This window comes from Podarcis bocagei (genome assembly GCF_964188305.1).
Source record: "Podarcis bocagei genome assembly, chromosome: 3".
Lineage (NCBI taxonomy): Eukaryota > Metazoa > Chordata > Lepidosauria > Squamata > Lacertidae > Podarcis > Podarcis bocagei.
Genome location: NC_138127.1, coordinates 71,050,057 through 71,074,852, shown reverse-complemented (window position 1 = coordinate 71,074,852; position 24,796 = coordinate 71,050,057). Strand labels below are relative to the sequence as shown.

At 46.9% G+C, this 24,796-nt stretch overlaps 1 protein-coding gene and 2 long non-coding RNA genes across 7 annotated transcripts in view; 1 reads left to right on the top strand and 2 right to left on the bottom strand.

The window, feature by feature from the left end:
* Positions 1–24,796, top strand: part of LOC308583396 — a 443,390-nt gene that overhangs the window by 156,529 nt on the left and 262,065 nt on the right. The gene's annotated exons all lie outside the window — the stretch shown is intronic.
* The window catches only part of TMEM63B (transmembrane protein 63B), an 84,034-nt gene that overhangs the window by 14,970 nt on the left and 44,268 nt on the right, over positions 1–24,796 (bottom strand). For 3 of the 5 annotated variants that reach the window (XM_081187264.1, XM_081187266.1, XM_081187265.1), the window contains exons 2-15: positions 23,155–23,353; positions 22,448–22,531; positions 18,561–18,595; positions 12,160–12,250; positions 10,921–10,958; positions 10,144–10,286; positions 6,601–6,652; positions 6,295–6,403; positions 4,892–4,962; positions 3,705–3,785; positions 3,152–3,275; positions 1,625–1,758; positions 770–907; positions 321–474 (exon numbers count right to left, since the gene is read on the bottom strand). In XM_081187264.1, coding sequence (XP_081043390.1) covers positions 321–474; positions 770–907; positions 1,625–1,758; positions 3,152–3,275; positions 3,705–3,785; positions 4,892–4,962; positions 6,295–6,403; positions 6,601–6,652; positions 10,144–10,286; positions 10,921–10,958; positions 12,160–12,250; positions 18,561–18,595; positions 22,448–22,531; positions 23,155–23,331 — 1,431 coding nt within the window. In that variant the 5' untranslated portion in view covers positions 23,332–23,353. Of the gene's footprint in view, positions 1–320; positions 475–769; positions 908–1,624; positions 1,759–3,151; positions 3,276–3,704; positions 3,786–4,891; positions 4,963–6,294; positions 6,404–6,600; positions 6,653–10,143; positions 10,287–10,920; positions 10,959–12,159; positions 12,251–18,538; positions 18,596–22,447; positions 22,532–23,154; positions 23,354–24,796 lie in introns of those variants that run through there. The other 2 variants (XM_081187268.1, XM_081187267.1) reach the window with 2 other exon arrangements.
* Positions 13,270–17,179, bottom strand: LOC308583398. The gene is made up of 2 exons (XR_014006197.1): positions 14,686–17,179; positions 13,270–14,629 (listed from the first exon to the last, which is right to left on the bottom strand). It is a non-coding gene; the product is annotated as an uncharacterized lncRNA (long non-coding RNA).

Sequence of the window (24,796 nt, the reverse complement as noted above, 5' to 3'; positions counted from 1 at the left end):
ATCAAAGGTGTTCTCTCTCTCTCTCTCTCTCTCTCTCTCTCACACACACACACACACACACACACAAACAAACACACACTCGTCATTTCTCCTTGCAACCTCACTGACAGCATGAGGACACAAACAGTGCAGTGATAGCTACATGAATATAATTTGCTCCTGCTCTGTTTCCACAAAACCACAGAGGGAGAGCTCATGAGGCTGGGCTTAATCCTACTGAATATGAAGGGAAATAGCCATTTTTCAAAGGCCGTTGCCCTCCTGTATCATGGGGCTAAAGAGAGAAGGGAAGTTCCAAATCTCTCGGGTCAAGGTCTTACATTCAAGTACTCAACAGGCTTGGTGACATTGAACTTGTCCATAGTGGTGATGATGATGGCAGGAGTGGTGAGGAAGAAGAGCAGGATGAAGAGCACCACATTGATGATCAGGCAGCGGAACCACCAAATGAAGCCACGAATGGACAGGTGTTCCCTGAAGGAGAGACAAAGCGAAGAACCAAACTTTAAGGGTGGCAGAACCCAACACTGGAGACATTGGACCGGAGGGGCTTTTGGAAAACCTTGTGGACTCCAGTCCTCATGTGGCTGCATCCCCTTTAAAAACACTCTGCTACCAATAGCTACCTTAACAACAAGCCTATGGACAAGCAAACAACAAGCATCTCTTGCTCTGGCATCCATGCAGTCCAGAAAGAGTCCTGCACAAAGCATGGCGCCAGGATGGCGAATTCCCAGTTTAGGCCACAGAGAGGCACCATTTTGCTTACCAGTAAATGTTCTGAGGGTCAGGCGCATAGGAGACTGCCCAGTTGGAGACATGGAGAGACTCGCTGCAGGACGAGGCCTTGGGTTCCCCACGGCACTTGCAGCCCTGGCACTTGCACACGTTGAAGTCCTTAAGGATTCTGGAGGAAGAAGAACACCAGAGCGTAAGGCAAGTCTGCTGGATCAGTGGCACAATCTATAGCCCAGCATCCTGTTCTCACAGCGGCCAAGCAGAGGCCGGTGGGACCTGAGCCCAAGAGCAGCCTGCCCACTCCTGTGACTCCTAGCAACCGAGATTCAGAGGCATGAGAGCACCGACAGAACATATCCATTGTGGCTAGTAGAAGAGAAGAAGAAGAAGAAGAAGAAGAAGAAGAAGAAGAAGAAGAAGAGGAGGAGGAGGAGGAGGAGGAGGAGGAGGAAGGGACAGATGAAGCTTCCTTGGAGGAGGGCCAGAGGCCTTCTCATGTCTCTGCAATGTGGCAGTAGCTATTGCCTCACTCAGCTGCTTTACAAGTCACAACTAAAACTCTGTCTTTGAAGCAGACAGGCAACCATGCACATGACTGGAGTTTGAGAAAATGATAGTTTGTAGGTAGGTAGGTAGGTAGATCTATCTGTCTGTCTGTCTGTCTGTCTGTCTGTCTGTCTATCTGTCAGCAGTTCTAAGATACCAAAAAATCACTGCAGTTTTGAAGTAAGTGCTTAAAATTAATAGAGTTTTAAAAGTTTCCATCCACCGTCTTGGTTCAAAACGACACCCAAGTTGCCTTTTTCTGGGAAGTGTTCTCCCTCCCTCCCTACCTCCCAGCCATCAAAATGATTCTTCCCCATCACCCTGTGCTCCCAGCACTCACATGGCTGTAATGGCCTCGTTGTGGAAAGTGACAAAGGCCATGCCCAACGGCTTCTCGTTCACCTTTTCCTTTTCCTTCTTGTAGTCCTCTTTCAGCTTCTCCTCCAGTTTGGTGTAATACTCCATGGCTTCCACCTAGGCAACCATGCACAAGGTGAGAACACAAGCCCTGCAGCCCCATCACCACCTCAAACGATGGGCTAACTTATGGCATGTTAGCCCAACACACAGTGGTACTGAATTACAATTTATTCAGGATCAGTGGCTGCGAGTGGGAACCAACTGGTTATCTGAACCAGCCGCTTGATATTTTGGTTTCATGGGCTCTTGTATGATAAAACACTGGTGTTCAGTCTTAACCCCAGCTGCTACCTGGAGCAGCAGGATCATCTGCAGCCCTGCCAAGCATGCAGGATTAGAAGGTGAGGGACAGGCAGAGCACTGTGCCAGCCTGGAAATAGCCCAGCAATTGGACCCAGTTTGAACTTAATGTGATAGTTGTGGGGCTGGCTCAGGGTTCAAGATTTCTGAGGCTGACCCAGCTCCTTCCCATGGCCCCAGAATGCCCCATTCCAGGGCTATCCACTGCTGCAATCCATTCAGCAGCTGGAACACCAAACTCTGAACTGTAGGAGTGATGCTGGTGTCACTCTCTAGGCAGAGGCTGGCAGGGCTGGGGAGAGCAACACTTCTGCCCAATCTAGCCATCCACCCCGGCAGCCTGGCAAGAAGGGGTTTTAGTTTGCTCTGTTAGTGTAGGGCTAGATGGTAGACCTGAACTAGGAAGAATTGGGTTCATCACCCACTAAGCTCCTTTGTGTGACTTTGAGCAAGTTCCTCAGTCTAATCTCACCCAGACAGTTGCTGTGAGTATAGAATGGAACAACTGGATGCAGATCCTCTTGCATAATAAAAGGGCCACTTGATAATTAGGGTACATCAGTTGCAACTGTGCAGGAAAAGGGCAGCTGAACAGGGCACATGTATTCTGCAGAGGGTTCTCAAGTGATACTATGAAACAGATAAGGGAACAGCAGCCAAGACAGAAGGTTGGATCCAAACTTTGCATAGGTGGAACGCTACCCATGGGATTCCTTGTTGGAGGAAGCGTGGAGGACAGAAGTGATTTTAGCTAATTCTCCCCCACCCCACCCCAAAAGCCTCCTGTGACCCACAAAATTGTGATCTTGTGTTGCGGACCCCCCAGAGCAGTGTGGAAGCTGGCACTGGTGGTTGCAGAAAGGCGGCATAAATTGACAAAAATGCCTCACTTCCTTCAGCAGGAGTCTCTACTGAATCTCAGACCCTTCCCTGAAATGGAATGGACAAATTGTGGAAGGGACAATTTGGATCCAACCCAAAGGCCCAAGCTTAGGTGACCACTGGGTCCCTAGCACAACTTTCTCCACAAGCATGAGCCTCACAGAGTGCCATTAGTGGTAAAAATAGACCTGTGGCCATCAAGAACCCCCCTCCCTTATGCAGGGACCCCTCAGTCCCCTGCATTTCCCTGCTCCCCCCTCTGCACCTCTTCACAGCCTTTGATGGCACAACAGCAGAGATGGCCACAGGGCTTGGGATTGATCATGGAGGGCGTGTTCTCCTTGGACTGCAAGTTGGTGAAGTAAATCTTTCCACGCTCCGCTTTTTTCCTGAAACAGAAGAGTGCAGGGGAAGAGGAAGCTCAGAGAAGCTAGCAAGACAAAGCAGGCAAATTGGGGTGTGAAAGAAAGAAAGTGTGCACTGGGTCTTCTGCACAACTGAGTCCTGTAGTATATTCACTTCCTGTTCTTCCTGTTCCTGTTCCTTTCTGTTCTTTTCAGCTTGGCTTCACCTGCCCTCACCTCTGAACTGTACCCTCTCCCACTACGGTTGGGATCCTAGGATTTGTGAACAGCGGTGCTAGAACTGGATGTGGCTTGCTGCTGCATAAGCAACCTCATGGCGGGCCAAACTGCGCATTTCACATGCACACGCACGCACGCGCACGCACACGCACACGCACACACACACACACCCCGACCTCTCCTTGCTCACATGAGGTTTAAAAGCCCCCATTCCCTACGAATCCCAGACTGTACCTCTCTGCATCAAGAAACATCAGCCGGGCCACATCATAGCAGGGACGTGCCTCCAGTACCGTGCAGTTGGTGTAGGCTTCCCTGCAGTCAGGAAAAAGCAACAGTGCAGGAGCTTATTAGAAACCTGCAGGGTCGGCAAAACCTGGTTGAGTTCCTATTCAAGGAACAGGCTTGAAACGGCACATTTGACTCTGAAAAGGAAGGCTTCTTCAGCTTTTGATTCAGCTGCAAGCTGAAGCTCTGTAGGAGCAAGCAGAGGGGGGCGGGAACTGAAAGAAATAAGTGCCCATCATTCCTGTTAAGAAGTGTAACAACCACCTAGGGCAGAGGGTGTGGAACTGCAGGACCAGGAGCCAAATGTGGCCCTCCAAATTCTCTCCAGGTCACACTTCTCCGCCCCACTCCCAGGCACTTCCCTTCTCCTCAGGTCACCCCCCTCACCAGCCTTGCCATGCACCTTCCATGAATGCTTTTGCCTAGCTGATAATAATGCCTCTTGCATGCCTGGATGGAGGACAGAGAGGGACATGGATGTATGTCTAGAAGCCCTGCCCATTTCTAGCATGTGAACCCTGTAAGCTTGCCCAGAAGTGAATGCAACCCCTGTCCTAGGGTGACACCATGTCCATCTAAGGCAGGCATATGCAAACTCGGCCCTCCAGGTGCCTGGCCACTGGTCCTGTTAGCTAGGGATGATGGGAGTTGTAGTCCCAAAACATCTGGAGGGCTGAGTTTGCCTATGCCTGATCTAAGGCAAGGGTAGACAACGTTCCTGCCCTACAATTCCCTTCAGCCCTAGCTAGCAGGAGGAAAGGACAACGCTCAGTGGCAGAGAATCAGCCTTGCTTGCAGAAAGTACCAAGTTCAATCCTCAACATCTCCCCATCTGAAATCCTGGGAAGCTGCTGCCTGCCAGTGTAGACAATACTGAGCTAGATGTACCGATGGTCTGGCCCAGTATAAAGCAGCTTCCAATGTCCCTGTGTTGCTCAAGGAAGATGGGAGCTGCAGCAAGCAACAGCTGGAGGGAACTACATTGGCTAGCCCTGATCTAAGGCATACAAAGGTACGGTGTTGGGTTTAAAAATTATCCCCCCCCCCCAAAAAAACTGACTGATTTATATATATTTTTCTTTGTCAGAGGTGGGTCGAGCTAAGAATTAATGGATCCAGAGAACAAGACTCACTCAAAATGCTTTCTGATCTTTTCAGGTTCGGCATACTTTGAGATTCCGTTAATGAAGAGAGTTCGCTTCACCTGGAGCAGACAAGAGGCAAAGAGAACGTTAGATCTGAGGTCTTTCACAGTTGAAGCAGGAAATGGAGACTAAGCCCAAGCAAAGTATCAGTTTATGGGATTTATGTGTTGTGCATTTATGTTAAATGTACCTTGCTCTCAAATCAAGTGAAATGGAGAAGCAGAAATGGAATATATCTTATCATTGTTCATAAACTCTAAGTGGGGTTACCTTTGAAGACCATTTGGAAACTTCAGTCTGTTCAGAATATGGCAGCTAGGCTTTTCATGGGGGTCATACACAGGGCTCGGGGTACTCTCCTTCTTACCAAATACATTGGCTGCCTATCCATTTACTGGCCTAAATGAATTGGGACCAGGACTGCCTTTCCCCACATACACATGCTCAAGAACTGAGCTCTTCCACAGAGGTCCCTCTCATTTCCCAATCAGCCATCCATAAGAATACATTACTCAATAGGGCCTTTTCTGTGCCACCCTCCCAACCCTTGGAATTCCTTCTCCTGGGAGAGTCATATTACTTCACTGTTTGCATATCAGGGAACTTTTCTTTGTAATAGTGGATATTTTGGCTGCTTTATGTTTAGTCACAGAATTGTAGAGTTGTAAGGGACCCCAAGGGTCATCGAGTCCAACCCCCTGCAACACAAGAATCTCAACACGCAGCCCCCCATCCAATTTGAAACCATACTGGACACTGCTTAGCTTTGCAAACGTGCTAGCAGTTTTATTGTTGCACTGCTAGGAGAACAATGTTGTTTGTTATTTTACATATTCTGTTACTGTTTTTAAATTATATGCCACTCTGATCTCATTAGGAAAGAAGAGTGGAATAGAAGCAATTCTAAATAAATAAAACAGATTCCTTTTCTTCCTGTTTTCCCCTCTATCTCATTCCTCCATCGTCCCTGCTGAGTTGAATTTTAGGTTTTAAATTCTTCAAGGCTAATATCTGAACGTTTTTATTCCTGATGGCACCATGTAAATAATAAATGATAATAATGTCTGGGTTGGCACCAGGGAGGTAGGAATGGGTGTGTTTGAAGAGAACAGGATCTCATTTAATGGCAAAATAATAACTGAAAGGTCAGAACAATGTATTTTAAAAAAACCCAAAACTATTAGAAAAGGTACTAAGGAAAGCTCCCCAAACTCGCATGCCTGAAACAAGTAAACAGATATCACAGATGCAAAAGGAGCATGAAAAAGAGAAGCTTAAAAATCAGAGGAGCAGGAAATGCAATGCCCATGACCTACTGTAGGACACCACCCAATTAAGGAGGTTGCTTGCTCCAGCTGACCAAGTCTAGCTGGATGCCAGTTTGGACTTACCAAATCATCCTCCTTGTAGCGCATCTTGGAGGTGTGCCGGCGCATGCTGTACACAGTCAGCAACAGGTACAGGAAGGCAAAGGACGTGTGCAGCCATAACAGGTTATTCCTGTCACAAGGGAAAGGAAATGCCCAATACTTATCTCTGCTTGAATGTATCTTATGCATTTTGGGTCAGCCCATTTATCCCAGTGCTAACCCACAAACCTCCCAGATAATATTCCCCTTCAATAATATGAATATTTCCTCCTCCTCCTCCTTTTTGGAAAAAACGGTTCCTTGAGGGCACCCCAATATCATACTTACCCAGATTTCAAGTTAGCAATAGTTGTTCTCCCAAAGCTGTAGGGGTTGTTCTCTGGCAAGAAAACAAGTAAAGAATCATGAATTGGGTGCAATGCAACGAGAAGGCATCAAATTGCTGGAACAAAATTGCTCTGCTTTTATCAGAGAGACTCAAAGTGGCTTGGATTAGATCAGTGTTTCCCAACCGGTGTTCCCCGGCACACGAGTGTGCCGTGAGACACCGGCTGGTGTGCCGCGAGATGCCTGGAGGGAGGCGGGCGAGTCGGGCGGCGAGAGGCGGGGCGGGGGCGGCGAGGAGAGGCCGCGCCTCCTGCTGCTGCCTGGCGCTCCTCCTCGCAGCCGGCAGCGCTGCCTGGGCGCCTCCGCGCGACTCTGCCTCGCTGGGTTTGGTCTCCCAGCAGAGACGGGTCACACGCGCCCCTCCCTCCCTCCCTCAGCCTGCGCGGAGGGAGAGCCAGAGAGAGGCATCGCTCCTGCGCTCCGAGGCGGATTGAGCGCAGCTGAGAGGAGCTGCCGAGGGAAAAAACGTTCACTTTTGTGCGTCCCTCCCGGCGTGACGCTGCGCGCTGACGTCACGGGGCGGGGCTTTAATGGTGGTGTGCCGCGAGATTTTTTTTTAGTACACAGGTGTGCCGTTGCCCAAAAACGTTTGGGAAACACTGGATTAGATGATGAGGCAAATAGCCCAATGCCTGCTGTAATGGGAGACATTGAAATTCTCCATGCTCTTCTGCTGATGCTCAATCTTTCTTCATTTAGTGACTATTCATTTACTTCTGTTTGAGCTGCTCCAGAGATTCAACTTCCAACCTTAACCATTTCATCCAAGTATCTCATGGTTCATTGAAAAGGATGAATACCATGAAAAACTTCAGTGCCATTACAATAAGGTAAGGTAAAGGAACCCTGGATGGTTAAGGCCAGTCAAAGCCAACTATGGGGTGTGGCGCTCATCTCGCTTTCAGGCCAAGGGAGCCAGCATTTGTCCAGAGACAGCTTTCTGGGTCATGTGGCCAGCATGACTAAACTGCTTCTGGCGCAATGGAACACCGTGACAGAAACCAGAGTGCACGGAAACGCCATTTACCTTCCTGCCACAGCGGTACCTATTTATCTACTTGCACTGGCATGCTTTTGAACTGCTAGGTTGGCAGAAGCTGGGATGTGGGTGGCGCTATGGTCTAAACCACGGAGCCTCTTGGGCTTGCCGATCAGAAGGTTGGCGGTTTGAATCTGCACAATGGGGTGAGCCATTACTATAAATGTCCCAGGGCTCTGGCAGAATATAAATGAAATTCATCTCATCCCAAATGTCCCACCAAACAGTGAGTGCTCTCTGGCATTTCCTGGAGGCTGCTGCCCACAGAGCAAAGGGCTATAATGAATTCTGGTCAGTGGCGTAGCGTGGGGGGTGCAGGGGGGGCCGCCACACCGGGCGCAACATCTGGGGGTTAGGGTTAGGGGGCGCAAATCCACGGGTTAGGGGGCGCAAATTACTTGCCTTGCCCCGGGTGCTGACACCCCACACTACGCCACTGATTCTGGTAACTTACTTAATTTACCAAATGATTGGTATCATTTCTATAAAAAGAATGCTGTGTCAAAACCCTGTGACTCAGGTCAGAGGATTAGCCGGGGAATTAGGCCAGTCAGATGGCCAATCTGTTAACATGTACTTAAAGTTTTGTTAATGGTCAATAAATAATAATCAATGTAAAGGGTCAATAATTTCATGTAAGGAAATTGTAAACATTGTAAACTTAAGTGTATGTTTGTCATGACAAGGATAGCTGCAAAAGGTCACGTATTAATTTTATGGTTAAAAATCTGAGTTAAGACTTGCCAAAAGTGAATTAATAAATTTAGGATTGACCTTATCTAATAGAAATATATGGGACTTTTTGCTTAGGAATAATTTAGGAATAATAATTTAGTAAGGAGGGGTATTCTTTTATGTGTTTTAATCTCAATAAACAATTGGATAGTTTAGATTGTGTGCCAAATTTATGGAGCAGTTAACCTCTTCATGTGATTTTACAAAACTGTATAAAATGATATGATGTTTGAATGTATGAGCATCCTACCATCTGAAGCTCTCTTGCTTGTACCTCCAAGATGGCAGCAACTTAAACAAGAGCTGGTAAGACTTGGGAACTTATCTTAGTCTATATTTTATATTTTGAGAATAATGTATTATTAGAGGTATAACTCTACTAAAAACCAGAAAACAAACCCAAACATTATCCTGTTTGTTTGTTTTTAAAAAATTACTGTAGTATGAAATAAGAACTGAACCCACCATCAAACTAATTGCAGCTGTATGCTTTGTTGAACTGCATTACTGAGCTTTAGGTTGTAAGCGGGTAGTTTAAGGCTTCTGAAAGACCAACACCATATGCTGGTAACATTAACAAAGTCTAAACTCAAAACAGCATGGTGTTTGAATAGCTGTCTGGGAGGGAGGATAGACTTTAAGCTGCAATCCTATACACGCTTACCTGAGCGTAAGGCCTGGTGAATGCAATAGGGCTTACTTCTGAGTACATGACTACACTATTTAGTCAAGGCAGTGGCAGAACCTTCTGACAGACAAGCAGAGTTGGACAGAAACCCCCCTTATGTAAAACACTGTGCTTTGTCAATTAACCTCTAGATTTCTAGAAAAATATTGGTTCAAAATGGAAGACCAAACAAGGCCTACACGAAGGAACGTGGCAACAAGAGGGTAGAGTGCTGGTACAGTCTTAGGCTGAAGAGTGGGAAAAAGGTCTGTCCCTTGCTTCCCTTTAGCCGAGGACCTAAAGGGGTCAGAGGTCAGTTGGGGTCAGGGGAGCCCATCCATTGGCCCTAATTTCCCACCCATCTTCAGGATTATTTCATCTGCCAGGTGGTCTAAACTCTCTGGAGCTTAAGAGGTCAGTAAATGCGGGTGGGGGCTAGCAATTGTGAGGGATGCTATAAGCTTTTATGTGTTTTGTCTGCTTCAATGCTAAAAGGATTCTTGGGGAAGTTTAACCAAGATTGGGAAGAAAGCATTTCCTCCATTCCAAATAATCCCTTGAATGATTCTTTAAGCCGGGCAGATGAGCACAGCCAGGCTGACTGCCAAAAGTTTCCTAATTGGGTAAATGGTGCAATTAGGGTAGAAAGATGCATGCTATCGGATGGGCACCCCCTGATCCCAATTTTCCACTTAGAGCTGGGAGGTAAAATATCCTCCCTTTCAGGCTGTACCATCCAGGTTTGGGGATAGATGTAGAGATTGCAGCTCACTCAGCCCTAAAGCTCAGAGATGAAGAGCTAGAAAGCTCAGGTTGAAATTACTGTTAGTATTGATTATTTCTCCTCATGCTTCCTTTTACTACTCCCAAGGGGCCTTCCTGCGTCATGGCGAGCTATTTGAGGTAGAAAGACATTCACCTGTGTCTGAATCACCACTATTCTCTTTAGCCAGCACTAGGATGAGCAGGTCCCTCCCAGCACTGAGTGAGATTGTCTAATACTTTCCCAGCAGGAATAGTAAGAAGCCGCCTCTCCGCTTACCTAGCAGGTCCCCTGAGAAGTTCACTGGCAGAACGATGCCCACAGAGAGGACGCCCACAGCCACCAGCAGACCAATGATGTGCCGCTGGAAGGAGAGGTAATGGACTGCGTCGGCCCCACACTTCTCCCGGATCTCATCATCCCTGGGAAGGAACAGAAAGGGGGTGAGCTGCTGGCTACCTAGAGGAATCGTGGGGGCAAGGTGTGATGCGCTGCCAACATTTCAGAGCAATGAAGTGAGTGCACTGCTGCCCCCACCCACTCCCCTGCCCAAATGCTGTCAAATTTCACTAGCTAGCCTCTATTTCCACCCTTCTGCTCATAGCTCCCCTGGGTCACAGAACATTTGTGTTTGGCAGCAGAATTATTATCAGCTCTGTTTCCCACCAGTGCTCTCAGTCTATATACTGAGGATTCTGGTGCTGCCGTCTTTAATTATTCCAGGAGAGCCTGAGGACGAAATCTGTTTTCATCTTGAGCAACAGAGGATCCTTATTCTTGGGTTGGGGACCTTTGGCTCAGGGACTACAGCTTCCATCATCCCACACTGGCCAGGCTGGCTGCAGCTAAGTGGAGCCAGAGCTCAACAAGCACTGGAGGGCATCAGGTTCCCCATCCCTGCTCTCGATTCCAAAGAGCCCCTGGTCTAACAATGAATGATGACAGTGATATGACCCTGCAGTGTCAGGACTTCTGCCATGTTGCTCCTTCTGACAGCTGGTGATAGATGCAAGAATGAGAAGGGGGGACCTTCTGCAAGAAGATGGGAGAACTTACTTTATCCTGAAGATTGCCGTCAGCCAGGAGCAGAAGCCCTGTGCGGAGACAAAACAAGCCCAAGTTAATCAGAGTTCTTTCGCTTTATCCCACTTTGCTACTTTTTCCTCAACTAGTACAGAGGCCCCTACAACCTCAGATCTGCAGTACCAGCTTCTTCTACCAAGATGGAAGAACTGAAACGAGGCAACAGCCAGATCAGTTCTAAGACATGTAAGGTTACAAACAGGCCCACATGGACAAACTCACCATATAATCACAAGTCATTGTAAGTTATGGTGCGGGACCCCAGGCCTCAGGCTTGCATGTGGCCCCCTAGGCTTCTTTATCTGCCCCTAAGGGCTCTGCCTAGGCTACCCCTTGCTGGCCCTGCTCTGCACCCTCCCCTCAAGTGCTTTTGATGGGTGGAACATGCCTTGTACTGCAACAATGCTTCATGCTTGTCTAGAAAGGAATAGGTGTTTAAGCTCTGAATTTTGTGAGACTGAACGTAGCCTATTGTATAAATCACAGAATTGCTGAGTTGAAAGGGACTACCTGGGTCATCTAGTCCAATCCCCTGCAATACAGGAATCTTTTGCCCACGGTGGGGCTCAAACCCACAACCCTGAGATTAAGAGTACCATGCTATCCCAGCTGTAAAAGTCCAACCTACTTTTTGCCCCAGGCCATACCTGCTGGCATGCAATCCCAGGAAGAGCCCTTGGGCTGGGAAATGCCAGCTCTTTAATATTGTTGTTCTCCAAAATTTTGATAGAAGCTGAAGCTCTTCTAGGTCCCAGCTCTGAATATTGTGAAGGCTCAAACACCTTGCCTTCATTAGAAGCTGCTTGACAACCTTAGATACTGACTCCTTAAATGTTGGCTATCCCCGACAACTCTACAATTCTATGAAATAACATCACACCAACTGTGCAGCACATTGCAACATCCATTTTTATTAATTAAGTTACAGCCACAGTGGGTGCTACTCCTGCTGCAAATGTTACGTCTTCCCTCCTGAGACCCAACTGGAGTGGAAATTGCCCCTCCTATATGGCTTCTCATGCACTTGCCCTATGTGATCAATAACATTAGGGGACTTTGCTCACACCACATCCCCACTATCGATCATCACTGTGCACATTGAAATTGAGCAAGGAGCATCACCACCCCTTCATTTCCCATTTTCCTCGATGGAAGGGCTTAATTGCAGAGCGCTGCTGGGAAAACTATGGATTGCTTTTGCCTGCCACTCACATTGTCTCTTTGGTCAAAGTCCACAGAGCTGGAGACGGAAGTGAGGCGCTCGTAGCGGTCATGGCTGTCAGAATGCAAGGCGGACGCCACACTGGAATTGCAACAGAGGGGACAGTTAATCAGGGCCTGGGAAGAGGCTGAGAAAACCAGAAGGCCACCAGAGTAGTTAACGCAAGCCAGTTTGCCCCAGGCGAGATGAAGAGAAAACTTCCAGAGAGTCCAGAGAGAGAAAAGGCAAGAGAGAAAAAAGCCATTAGCAGAGATTGCCCCTCTCTTTCGCTTTACTCTGATCCAATGCAAACCTCTCCATCACAAGAGCCAAGATGCTGGGCTCCACAGAAGCAGCCTTAGAGGTTTAGGGACAGACATGGGCGTCTGCGATGCACTTCCAGGGCTGCTTCATAAGTAAGGATGTGTGTACTCTGCACCCAATCAAAGTGCTTCATCAAGAAAAATCTCAAGTCTTTATCCTGTATAGATGCTCTCAATTCACATAAAATTACATGTACTTTCATTTATTCTGCATTCTAAAGCTTTCCCCCCTCTTTTTTCTTTGATTTTGCTCCGCTTTTGCTACTCATGGAGTAAGGCAAAGACCAGGCAAAAGAAATCTAGTCCTCAACTGCTGGACTCTCATTCAGCCACCTTGGAGATTTCAGCAGGCATTGTCCGTATTCTTTTGAGCATGTCTCAGCAGCCCTAACAGCTAGGAGCATTGTTAAAAACTGAAATATTTCCAGTCAGCTACAGTGTGTGCCCAATGCCAGATGTTACGTTCTGCACTCCTATGGAATCGCAATATACATGCGGCTCTGCTCATGAATTCCAATTTCCAACACAGAGCTTAATCCTGCGGCAACAGCCCAATCCATGTGCTTGCAGCAGAAAAGATATGGCCATTTTTGAGGGGGAAAGGCAGCTTATGAAATGATACATGGGCACCAGAAAGGAGAGATAATTTTAAAAATACAAATAACCAAATATATCCTCGTGGTCTTTGACAGGTTACTGGTCCCTCAACCTAATCTACTTTACACATGTAAGGTAAATAGAATGCATCTTTTATGGCCAGGAAAGGGCTACCGGAATAAATGATAATGATTGTTTAAAAAATGAGTAGTTTGTGACTATCAGTGCAATCCTAACCATGCCTACTCAGAAGTAAGTCCTACTGAATTCAATGGGGCTTACTGCTAGGTAAGTGACGTTAACATTGCAACATAAGAGAAAGAGAAGGGCTTTTATTCACCAGACTGCTCCAACACCACAAGGCCCCATCAGCGATGCCCAAAGAATTCAGACACCACCAGTGTGCCACATGCATTGGACAGAAGCAATCCAGGCCTCCCATCACCTACTATGCAGCCAAACTTGCATACGACAGTCAGGAGATGCGAGAAAGAGAAGGTTAAGTCTTCTGAAAAGGAGATGAGTGAACAAGAAGAAGGTGAAATCAACAACTGGTCAGATGTGATGGCCTGCATCTCCCCTCTTGTGACAAGTCAGGGAGGCTTCCTATGGAATTATTAGAAGACAGCACACACATGGCTACCAAGGCAGAAAGAAAACCTCTTTCCTCCAGCAAACACCTAAGGATCTCAGTGCCACACTTAAATTAAAAACATGGGTTAAGAAGATGAAACTCTTAGTGGCAGAAATAACAGTATGCATAAAGTAAACTAGAGTTTTGAACAGAAAGCCTTTCAGCTGACTATGGAATTTAGGCTGTATTAGATGGAAATTTTAGGAGTTGGAAATGCACTTTGTTCGTCTTCTGGATGATACAGTAGGTGATAAACAATTTGAATTCCTGAGTGCATAATGTGGTTTATTGAGTATGCAGCATTCAATGTGTCATTAAAAGCTCAGTAATTTCTGCCCACTTAACTAATTATTGTCACCATGATTAGCTCCCAACACCATGTAAGCCAAGAAGACTAGAAGTATGCATGCATGTGTATTTGAAAGCTGAAATTCTCTAAATTCTGTGTCGGGTACTTGGACATTGCAGGAGATGAACAGAATTACCCCCAGAGTATGTGAAATGGTTGATACACGGTAGTGTAGTCCTTGTCTAGATTGTGTTTCTTCTGGGCACCAAGAGCACAGAACGTAAGCAGTGCTCTAGATCAGGGGTGGCTGACTTGGTGACCTCCAGAAGTTGAGCTCCAACCCACCATCAGCCAAAGCCAGCACAGCCAAGCGCAAGGGATGATGGGACTTGTAGTCCAGAAAAATCTGGAGAGCCACATGTTTCCCATCCCAGCTGCAGATGCTTGTAGTCTGCTTCAATCCCTGTTGGTCTTTTCAGACCATGTGAGTGGCAAGAGGCCTCTCTGGGACCAGCGGAGGCAGCGCTGCCTGCTTCTCATTTTAAGCACAGAGGAGAAAGTATTGCCCCATCCTAGTGATTCTCTGCTCACCATCAGAATGAGCCTTCAGAGTACAAGCAGGTTCTCAAAAGGTACAACTCATCTCTCTCTCTCTCTCTCTCTCTCTCTCTCTCTCTCTCTCACACACACACACACACACACACACACACACACACACACACACACACACACTTACACACACTGGAGGGGTGTTGCTTGCCTAACCTCTATGACAATATTTTTTAAACTGACCCATCTGGATTTTCAAGAAGTCTGGAGGCTAGCAAGAGAGGCTTCGTGGTAAGGCCCTGCAGGGACCTGGATGATTAATGCACATTTAGCATTAGTTAGGAGAGAAGGGAGTCATGTAAGCAAGGCAACAGCATCGAGTCTGGCCTCCACTCCTCCCCCTGTTCACAGATCAGAACAGTGGCCAAATGCCTCCAAGCCCTAAAAGGGGACTGCAGATGTATTGTATAGTGTGCACTCAAGTGGCACTCTGGGAAAACAAAAGGTATGACAGCTTCATGTCCCAGACACAGATTAGCTGAGCACTATGTAGCCTTTTCCTTCTTTAATCCTAATGCTCATTCTGTGCAATAGTGACTTGCTTGTGCGTTTGTTTAAATGTTCGCAACAGGGTGCATTAAAAGGGAACATAGAAAGGGAACAGTCACAAGGGGGAGCTGGAGGGCAGCATGTTGCCAGGCAGATTTCAGAAGTGGGTTTGGCGCTGCCTGATGTAAGAAGTGGCAATGTGGATCCCAGTAGGGCTGCGAAATCCACCCCCTGCCCCCAATCTGCCTGTGAGGGGGTGGGCATATGCTCCCCTCCTCCCACTGAAGGATAAATGTGAATGTGGCTGTAGAGGGGGAGAATAACGGCTACAGTGAGTAGTAAAGGCAGAAGAAGATAAGGAGATTTATGGAAACTGCCTTAGGCTGAGTCAGACCATTCCTCCACCCAGCTCAGTGCTGTCTACACTGACTGGCAGTGGCTCTCCAGATTTTCTGGCAGGGGACACTCCTATGCCTTCTTGGATATGTGAGGGAATGGATCCAGGGAGGCCTGTATGCAGTGCTGAGGCGCTCTATCACCGAGCTACGAAACACTGTGTGTGATGAAACTTCCATACTGTTCCAGTGAGGAGGAAACAAAGTGCTATGCAGCGAAATACACGCCCTGTGCCAAAGGCCCTGACATGACCAGCTGCTAGGCTGGGCCACTTACCGGTAACTAGGACTTGGGGCTCGGCTTGGCAGCCTGCTTTTCTTATGCCAGGACTCACTCCTGGAACATGTGGGATGATAATCAAGTAGGCCTCCACACCCATTTAGTGAATTTTCCATTCATCAACAAGTAGTGCTGTGCCAGGTTTGGGGTGGTGGTTAAGCGTGTTGGCCTAGGATTTAGGAGATGAGGGTTTAAAGTCTGCCCCCCCCCCCCGGGGCTCAGCCATGAAGGTTGCTGGCAGACTTCGGGTCAGTCATGGTCTCTTAGCCTAACCTACCTCAGAGGGCTGTTGTGAGGATAAAAATGGGGAGGGGTAGAACCATGTACCCGCCCCCCCTTTGCAGAAAATAGGTATATAAATGCAGTAATAAAAGGAAGCCATCTTGGAAATGTTTGGGACTGGTGGCATGGCTGGCAGACACATGCCCTGGCATGGCCCAAGAGCAAACTTGCCCTATGGCTCCCGCACCTTTAAATTTATTTATTTATTTTTTTTTGCTATTTTTCAAAGAAGGTGAGCAAGTGAGTGAGGATGGCGATGAAGAGGAGCAGCAGCAGGTACTGCTGCCACTGATCTGTTCTTATTTCATCCCCTCTCCACTGTCCCTTCCTGCCCCCCTCCCTGCTGGCAGCAGTAGCTGGCAGTAATGGTGGTGAGTAGCAAGTGGGTCTCCTGACAGGAGGGGCACAAGCCCTTCTCCCTGCCCAAATCTGGAGCTAAAACCGACAACTGGCGCAGGGATTCCACACACAAATACGAGCCTCACCACATCTTTAGACACTCTCCTCTCAGAAATTAACCGGTTGTCATGTCATTGTGAGGTCCAGGTTTTCCTTTCGTTGCCATATCTCATGAAACATGATTATGATTCTTAAATGCATATACCACCCCTTATTCAAATATCTCACAAGACAAAAATACAGTATAAAAGCACAAAATAAATAGCTAAAACAAAACAATAACCTGCCCCCCACAAAAAGACACCCATTTAAAAGGCCACAGAATATTAATCAGACCAAGGCCTGGTTGAAGGGGAATTTTGTGCCTGAGTCAGGAAATCCAAATTAGGTTTTCATGTGGTAAAGCAAATGAAATAACTTGACTCTTTGGCTCTCTTGAATTGCACCTCACATCACAGCAGGGCTGGCCCCCCAAATATACCAGCAGGGTGGGCATTGTTGCAATCAGTGATGTCACAATGGGGGGGGGCGTGGGGGGCAGTATGCCCTGGGTTCCATGCCTGTGGGGGTGACAAGAAGTCACGCTGCGGGGGCTCGCAGTGGTGAAAGCAGCTATCGCGCTGCCGCAGCCGCCTTTGGAGGATCCTCTGTTCGCGGCTGCAGCTGTGAGCAGTGGATCCTGGCACTGGCAGCAAACCGCTAAGTACAGCGCATGTGCAGCATCGCACGCATGCACTGTACATAACGACGCAGCACACGCACTGTATAGCGGTTTGCCACCGGCGCCACTCCAGCACCATATGGACGGTGCTGGGATCCCTCTGTCGCCGCTACAGCCGTGTTTGCGGCTGCAGCGGTGATGGAGGGATCCCAGCACCGTCTGTTCAGCGCTGGAGTGGCGCTGGCGGCAAACCGCTATACAGTACATGTGCAGTGTCACTATGTACTGCGCATGCGTCGTATGTCGTGACGCCCGCCCCAGGTGTCACGACACCTTGCTTCGCCCCTGATTGCTATTGCCTTCCACATATGCCCCAAGGGATGAATATAATAAAAACAGCTAAAACAGTTTAAAAATAGCACAGAAAATGAAATTATTATTATTATTAAAGTAGACACCCATGGCAGAGACCTATCCACCTAGATAGGCAAGATTTTCAGCACTAAAATGTTTTCAAATCTTTCCAGGAAGTGAAGATAATGGGTGCCTATTACATCTCAACAAGAATACTGTTCTACATAGAACATCCCATGAGGCAGAGTGATGCAGTCACCTCAGGCAACATACAGCAAGGGGGGTGGGATGGTGGTGGCAAGATTTGGAGAACACAGTGGCGTGACCCACTCTGCTTCCCCCTAAGCAAGCTTGCTGCCCTCAGGAGTAGCAAAGGGTGTTGTTCTGTCACTAGGAATGATGGAAGGTTTCACTCCCTATTTAGTGAGCTTTTGTTTGTTGATGGGGGACGAGGGAACCATCTCATCCTTTCTTCTGAGGAAGCCAAATATCTTTGCTTGGCCCTGGGCCCCAGTTTGTTCTTGGTTAGAACATATCAGTGGTGGAAAACTCTTACCAGCTTCATGGGATGTCTGGCTAGGGAACAGGTTCCTAAATATTTTTATTTTTTTTAAATCCTGAGGGAAGAGCAATTTGAAGAGTCTAGTTAAATCAGCTCTTTGGGCTCCTGCATGAGCCAGCCGAGGAGGCAGAGAATGTTTCAAAGCAGAAGATAACATTTCTCATTGCTGAAAAGTGGTGGCAGAATTGCCCAGCAGAAATCTGGCCACCCCCCACTACAGATGGTCCCTTGGGCCAGTCGCAGTCTCCCAGCCTAAACTACCTCACAGGGACGCTGTGAGGGCAAAATGGGGAGGTAGAGAATGTTGTCTGACACCTTGAGCTCCCTGAAGGAAAGTTTCCCCCACCGCCATTTTGGTGTCGCGTGACTGACACAAGAGGGTTATGTGTGCAGTGACCAGTGTGGACAACAATCACAAGCCCTGCTCTCCCGGTGAAGATTAGTTCAGAAGCAAAAGGAGAAAACCTCAACAGAAGCAGGAAGGAAAAGAGAATTAAGGAAGGATGGAAGAAGCACCCTGGGAAAACCCGCAACGTACTATTCCCGTTCCTCTTGCTCCTGCTGCCAGCGCCTCTGCCTGGGGACAAAAGAAAAAGAATGAAGGGGGTGGGGGAGAAAAAGGGAGAGTTACAAGCAAACTGGATCTTTCAATCAAGAGCCAGGGTCCTCCTCTCTCAGTGCTGACATTTTGGGGTCCTGGGAAGGAAATCGTTCACCAAATTCATCCAGAGGAAGAAAATAAACTTAGGTTTTTTTGGCTTACAGATTCAGTTTTATGGTTCATGCAAACTGTTCAGGACTGGAGCCAGTTCTCTCTCTTGTCAGGGTTCCCCTGCTCACTCTGGTGTTGGGATAAATCTATTGTACATTCATTTCAGATTTGCCTGGCCATGCGCGTCTCCAGGCAAACTTAAATGCAAAGCAGATGTGGCTGCCCTCCCTCGGAAATGAGATTCTATGCCCTCTTATTAGCAACAGGTGGATAAACAGCTGTAGATGAAAGCCACAACAGCAAATTGAAATACACCAGCTGATATTCTGAATTGCTCCTTGAGAAGCAGAACCTTTTCTAAAGCAAACAAAGCCTATGTACATATAACTGCATTTGCTCTTCAGGCAAACTCTGTTTCGTTTGTTTTTCACTCTCCTTAGGTCTTTGGTACCCTTCCTGAAGCCAGGCCAGTGCCTGGGTGGAAGATGTGCACATTTTAAGGAAAGTTTCCTTAGTATACACTCTTTGACTGCATCAGCTAGTATTACAGACGGTGATCCTTTGGGGCCTTCCGGACATGACCATGCTTACATGGTCTCTGAGCCTATCATAAAAGGAACCAGGGAGGCGATGCAACTAAGTAGATCATATTGTGGCCAATGTGCAGCAGAGGGTGGACTGCTCAGAAAACTAGCAATTCCATCAACTGAAGTTGTGTTGGTTCTCTTAAGCCTCCTATCCGGATATATTGCACAAATCTCTACATTTCTTTTTCTTGCTGTCCTTCTTGCTGTCCTTCATCAGGTAACCAGGACCAATCCAAATCCAGGGGCCCTCAACAAAACTGAAATGTTGATAGTCAGCAATGCAGGGGACGGCTGGGCAAATAAAATACAGTAAAGGTTTCTAATTTCTCTCTCATACACTGAGACTCCCATTTCTTTGTGTCCTCATTTCTTCTGGTTTGCTGCTGCTGTCATGAGAGCGAGGCTTCAACTTTCTGAAACCTGTCCACTGATGGCAGTCCAGGAGGCCCAAGATCAGAGAGACCCTTGAGCTATGACCAATGAAGATGGGTTGTGCATTGAGGTGGCAGCTTTAGTTTCCATATGAGATCCATTTTTATCAGCAGTAGAGTCACTCATGACAGCACTGATGTACGCACTGGGCTCAGCCACACTTCTATGCTAGAAAGCATGGGGCCGAGAGGTTTTCCACTTGTCCCAGACTTTCTAGGCATGGCTCCAAGCGGTTTTCCATTTGTCCCACCTCTTTCCCCAGGGAAACCCACTGTTTACTGTGAATTGGAACAAAAGTCAATCTGCAGAAAAAACGATTGACTTTAGATGATGGATTTCTGGGAGCTAGCTGACCTGACTGGAAGAATCCAGGACCAGAAAGAAGAGGAGTTTCAAGAGGACTGGAGGAAATTTAAGGACTATTTGAATAAATATTGTAATATAAAAAATTAGAAATTACTTGAAAGAAACAAATAGGCCTAGGATTAAGCTAAGTTATAATTAAATAAATGGTATTTAGAATGTTAAGAAAAGTGAATAAGATGGACTACAATTGGAAATTGTTTTAGTTTAATAATGATATTGGAAAGCTGTTACTTTTAACTACAAGGAAACTCAGAAGGGAGGGACTAGAGGAAGTCAACCAAGATGTTTAAAAGGTTGGACTTGTAAAGAATTAAGTTTGTTGTTATTGTTTATCTGTTTATTGTTCCTTTTTTCTTCTTTCGTTCATTGATGTATTTTTCTTTTTTCTGTTTTTGTGTGTCATTCTGCTCTGTGGTTTTTGTTATAATTGTGGAAAATCTAATTATTATTTTTTTAAAAAAGAAAAAACCATTGACTTTGTTCTGAATCAGCAGTAAACAGCAAGTTTCCCTGGGCGAAAGCAGTGGGACAAGCGGAAGTGTTGATGAGCCCTCTAAGAACACTTTCCTGTCCTGTTTCCCTTCTTTGTGAAGACAAGAATGCTTTCCCCTACTTCACGATGCAACTCTGCTCTGCATCGCAGAGTTGCAGCAACATGCACAAGGGACGCTGGTTAACAACAGTCATTTCTCTCTCCCCTCCAGTCACAGAAGCTATCATTAACCATTCTTTCCCAAGACTTCCCCTAACCAACTTTCTGACTCAAGGGAACTGCCGCTGTGGAACTGTCCCCACTTGCCAGCTCTCACTTCTGCAGATTGAAAACTGTAACATCTGTACAAATAAAAAGCTGCAGCATCCAAGAGCATAGTATGTGGTCTCCAGTTTCATTGGGAAATGAACATCTGTAAAATCAAAGATCTGTCTGCCTTTGTAAGCAATTTTGCAGGCTAAGAAAGCAGCAACCACAACCTTGCATACCCTGTAACAATTTCCCCCCCATCGTCTGTGTACCATTCCTTGGCAGGCTCTCTCTGTCTCTTCGGGTCTGTGAACTGCTGTGTTTCAGATAATTATTTATGAATCATGTACCTCTGAACTCTCACCAACACCAGGGTTGCATCGTCTTGTGGCTGCACCTAAACTTTTGACTGCTGTCCCCAGAGACGCTCACTTTGGCATCCTCACTGTTGACTTATCACCCCTGCGGCAAAACATTCCTCCTTTTTTTAATTTTTTACAGGCCTTTGGCCTGTATCTCATACTGATGACTTTTAACTGCTGCTCTACTAAAAGAATCCCTACTGCTGGCATCAAAAGGGAGAAGTTGCTGTTTGATTGAATACATGCTTAATGATTGTACTTTTGCCCTCCTGAGCAGAATGCATGTATGTAAAAATAACAACAACGTGGAACCTGCAATAAAATGCTGCAGTATAAAATGCTTCCGCTTTGGGTTCTGTCAGCTCGTCATGCCTTTCTTCAGTATACTCCAATCCATCTCCCCTCTCCAATAGTCCGTCAGATTCTATGCCCACCTGATTCCTCAAGGGACTGTTTTTGGGATCCCCCTGCTGAAGGCCCCTCCCATTTTGGTACTTCTGGAAACTTTGCCCCCCCCCCATTAGCTCCCTCTTGTGCACGAATGGTGACCTTTTTGCTACATAAGAATCATCACTTGGGGAAGGAGTTCACTACTAGCATATATGAGGCTGCCATCACTTGCTCTTCTAAAAGGGATGGCCATTTGACCTTGAATATCCTAGGCAGAGGGTCCACACCCCCTTCCACATCCCTAGTGGGAAATGGTGGAGGAGCAAGTTCTTGGGTTGCTGTGCAATCACTCATCTGCCTCCCCTGCCCTGCAATGACTGGATGGCCAGACGTTTTATGAGCCACCCAGGACTAGTCAGGCTGGATCTTCTACTATGCTAGGAGAAGGAGTATATTATATGTGGGCACCAGCTACGTCTAAAGAACTGCATACACCAAAAGGAAACTTGGAAGGATGTGAGTGTATCAAGCAATAACCCTCCACATCACACCTCTTTCAAAACTGAGGGAGTTGCAGGAAAAAGAAGTTTACGATAGGACTTGAGGGACTGTTGTCTAAAGAAGAAAAAAATCACTAGGCATTACCGAATACTTGAGTGCACCTAAAGTACCTCTTTAGAGTTCTGGCCCACAGATGGATTGCAAAATGCTAACCTGTTGGACTGCATTTCAGTAACGGATCCTAACTTCTAGGTGAAGTTATTTGACAAAAGAGGATATTTCTCTACTTTCTAGGAGAAAAAGAGAGAGAGAGAGAGAGAGAGAGAGTTCTACTTGCCTGTCAGCATCAGTCACCAGTGCCAGACGCCCATAATCCCAGGCCACTTTACGTAAAATGGAAAAAACAAACAGCAGTGCCTGCAGAAAAGCAAATAAGGAAATGTAAGGCCAAGGTCCCTGGTTAGTAGATACTCTGTCCTCCACCAAACTGCAGTGCCCCCAGTGATATATAAAAAATAGTATAGCTTTTTGTTTCCACCATAGAGAAAGCTAAATTCTCCACATTGCTTGCAAAATAGTATATGCACACAACATAAAAATATGCAAACGCCTCTTATTCTAACAATTTAATTTTTTTCGGTCCTTTAGCAAGAAGCTGTAATGTAGGTTGTGGATGATTTTGCAAAGTGCTAGTAGCAGTAGTACTGCGACTTATAGATTGTGTGGATGTCTGGGAAGTATCTGGCATCTACACAGATTCTTCCAGCATCTCAACTTTCAGAACAAGAGAGAGAGAGGGGGGGGGGTTCCTGTCCTCATGAAAACATTTGAAAACACACAGGATCTGCAAATGACTCTAGCACTTGAGGCAAGATTTCTATGCTCTGCATGGTCACCTATTCCTCTCCCTTCATAATCTTTTGCTGTATGGCACTGGAGAGATCTCCATATGACATCTGATTTTCCTTCTGCGACAGATGCAGGGGGAAGAGACCTAGCTCAAGTGCCAAGCCAGACAGCAACACTGCCAACATACTTACAAGAAAGCACATAAAATCAAGGGCAAGGACGGTGGGCACCCCTCCGAAGGGCAAGCCCTGCAGCACAGTGCTGCGGATGCGGGCGCTGTAGCAGTAATCCTTGGTGGTGTTGTTGCAGGCGGCGGTCCTGCAGGTAGCCTCTGCTGAGCCCAGGATGGCGAACACAAAGGGAAGCATCTCTAGTGCTTCATTGTCTTCCCTGTGGAAGGAAGAGAAAAACCTGGTTAGAGGCAAAGAAAAGGGTGGGTTGGGAAGCTCGAGGAGGACCAAACTTTCATCTCCCAGCCCCCTTGGCCCCTGCTGTTCACCATCCTTTTTGTGTTGCACAAGTTCAAAAGAGAGTAGTTAAGTGTTTGAATCACCAAGCTTCAGTCAAATTTAGGAAGTGGAGACAGGTGGAGAACCCTTTTTCTGAAGAGGACCACATTCTTCTGGATTATACAATGAATTATAGAGTTGGAAGGGTTCCTAAGGATCATGTAGACCAACCCTCTGCAACGCAGGAATATGCAGATGTCCCATACAAGGATCAAACCTGCAACCTTGGCATTATCAGCATCACACTCTAACCAAGTGAGCTATCCAGGTGTTGGACCACCTAGCCGGAGTAATCTGGAGTCTACATGCTAACAGTGATGCAGTCAAAGCCACCAGTGGGTGTAGTCATTCTCTCTTCCCCAGCTTTTGATTTTTTTTATTTCTGCTACCTGCTTTTCCCACCCCCTCTTTCTTTGCATCCAGTACGCTGGGGGGGGGGGAGAGGAACAAATTGTTCTTGCGAGGCCTGAACAGATCACCTGTAGAAAGGTACATAACTAGGAGTGGTTTCAGGTTGCCAATCTATGCATCGTGAACTAGATGAGTCAACCTTTCACCCCCAAAACGTATAAAGCAAGCGAGTGCCTGGCGTGCTCTGGTACATGGGGTCACAAAGAGTCAGACACAACTAAACGACTAAACAACAATAGCAGTAGAAGAAGAGGAGTTTGGATTTGATATCCCGCCTTTCACTCCCCTTCAGGAGTCTCAAAGCGGCTAACATTCTCCTTTCCCTTCCTCCCCCACAACAAACACTCTGTGAGGTGAGTGGGGCTGAGAGACTTCAAAGAAGTGTGACTGGCCCAAGGTCACCCAGCAGCTGCATGTGGAGGAGCGGAGACGCGAACCCGGTTCCCCAGATTATGAGACTACCGCTCTTAACCACTACACCACACTGGCTCTCTGCAGTAGCAGTAGCAGATGGGTTAATAGCCATGTTCCCATTGCTCATTGTGGGTAAGTCTGGATTTAAGAAGCTTCCTTGGAAACTGTTTCAATGACTTCACCACCTCCATGTACATAAGAGCCATAGCAGCCTTGCTGCATCTGACCAAAGGGCATTCTAGTCCAGCATTCTGTATTATAACAAGGATCAGGCAGATGCCTCTAGGATGCCTAAAAGCAGGACATGAAGGTGCATCCCTCCTCCACTTTGTCTCTAGCATCTGAAACTCAAGAGACAGACTGCTTCTGAGCATGGGTGCTCCTTTTAACTATCATGCCCAATAGCCATTGAAAATGTGTTTTCATCATAATAGTCACCCATGTTGAAAAGAGTTACGGACTCAGAAGCATGACCAGAATTCTATTGAATCTTCCAAAA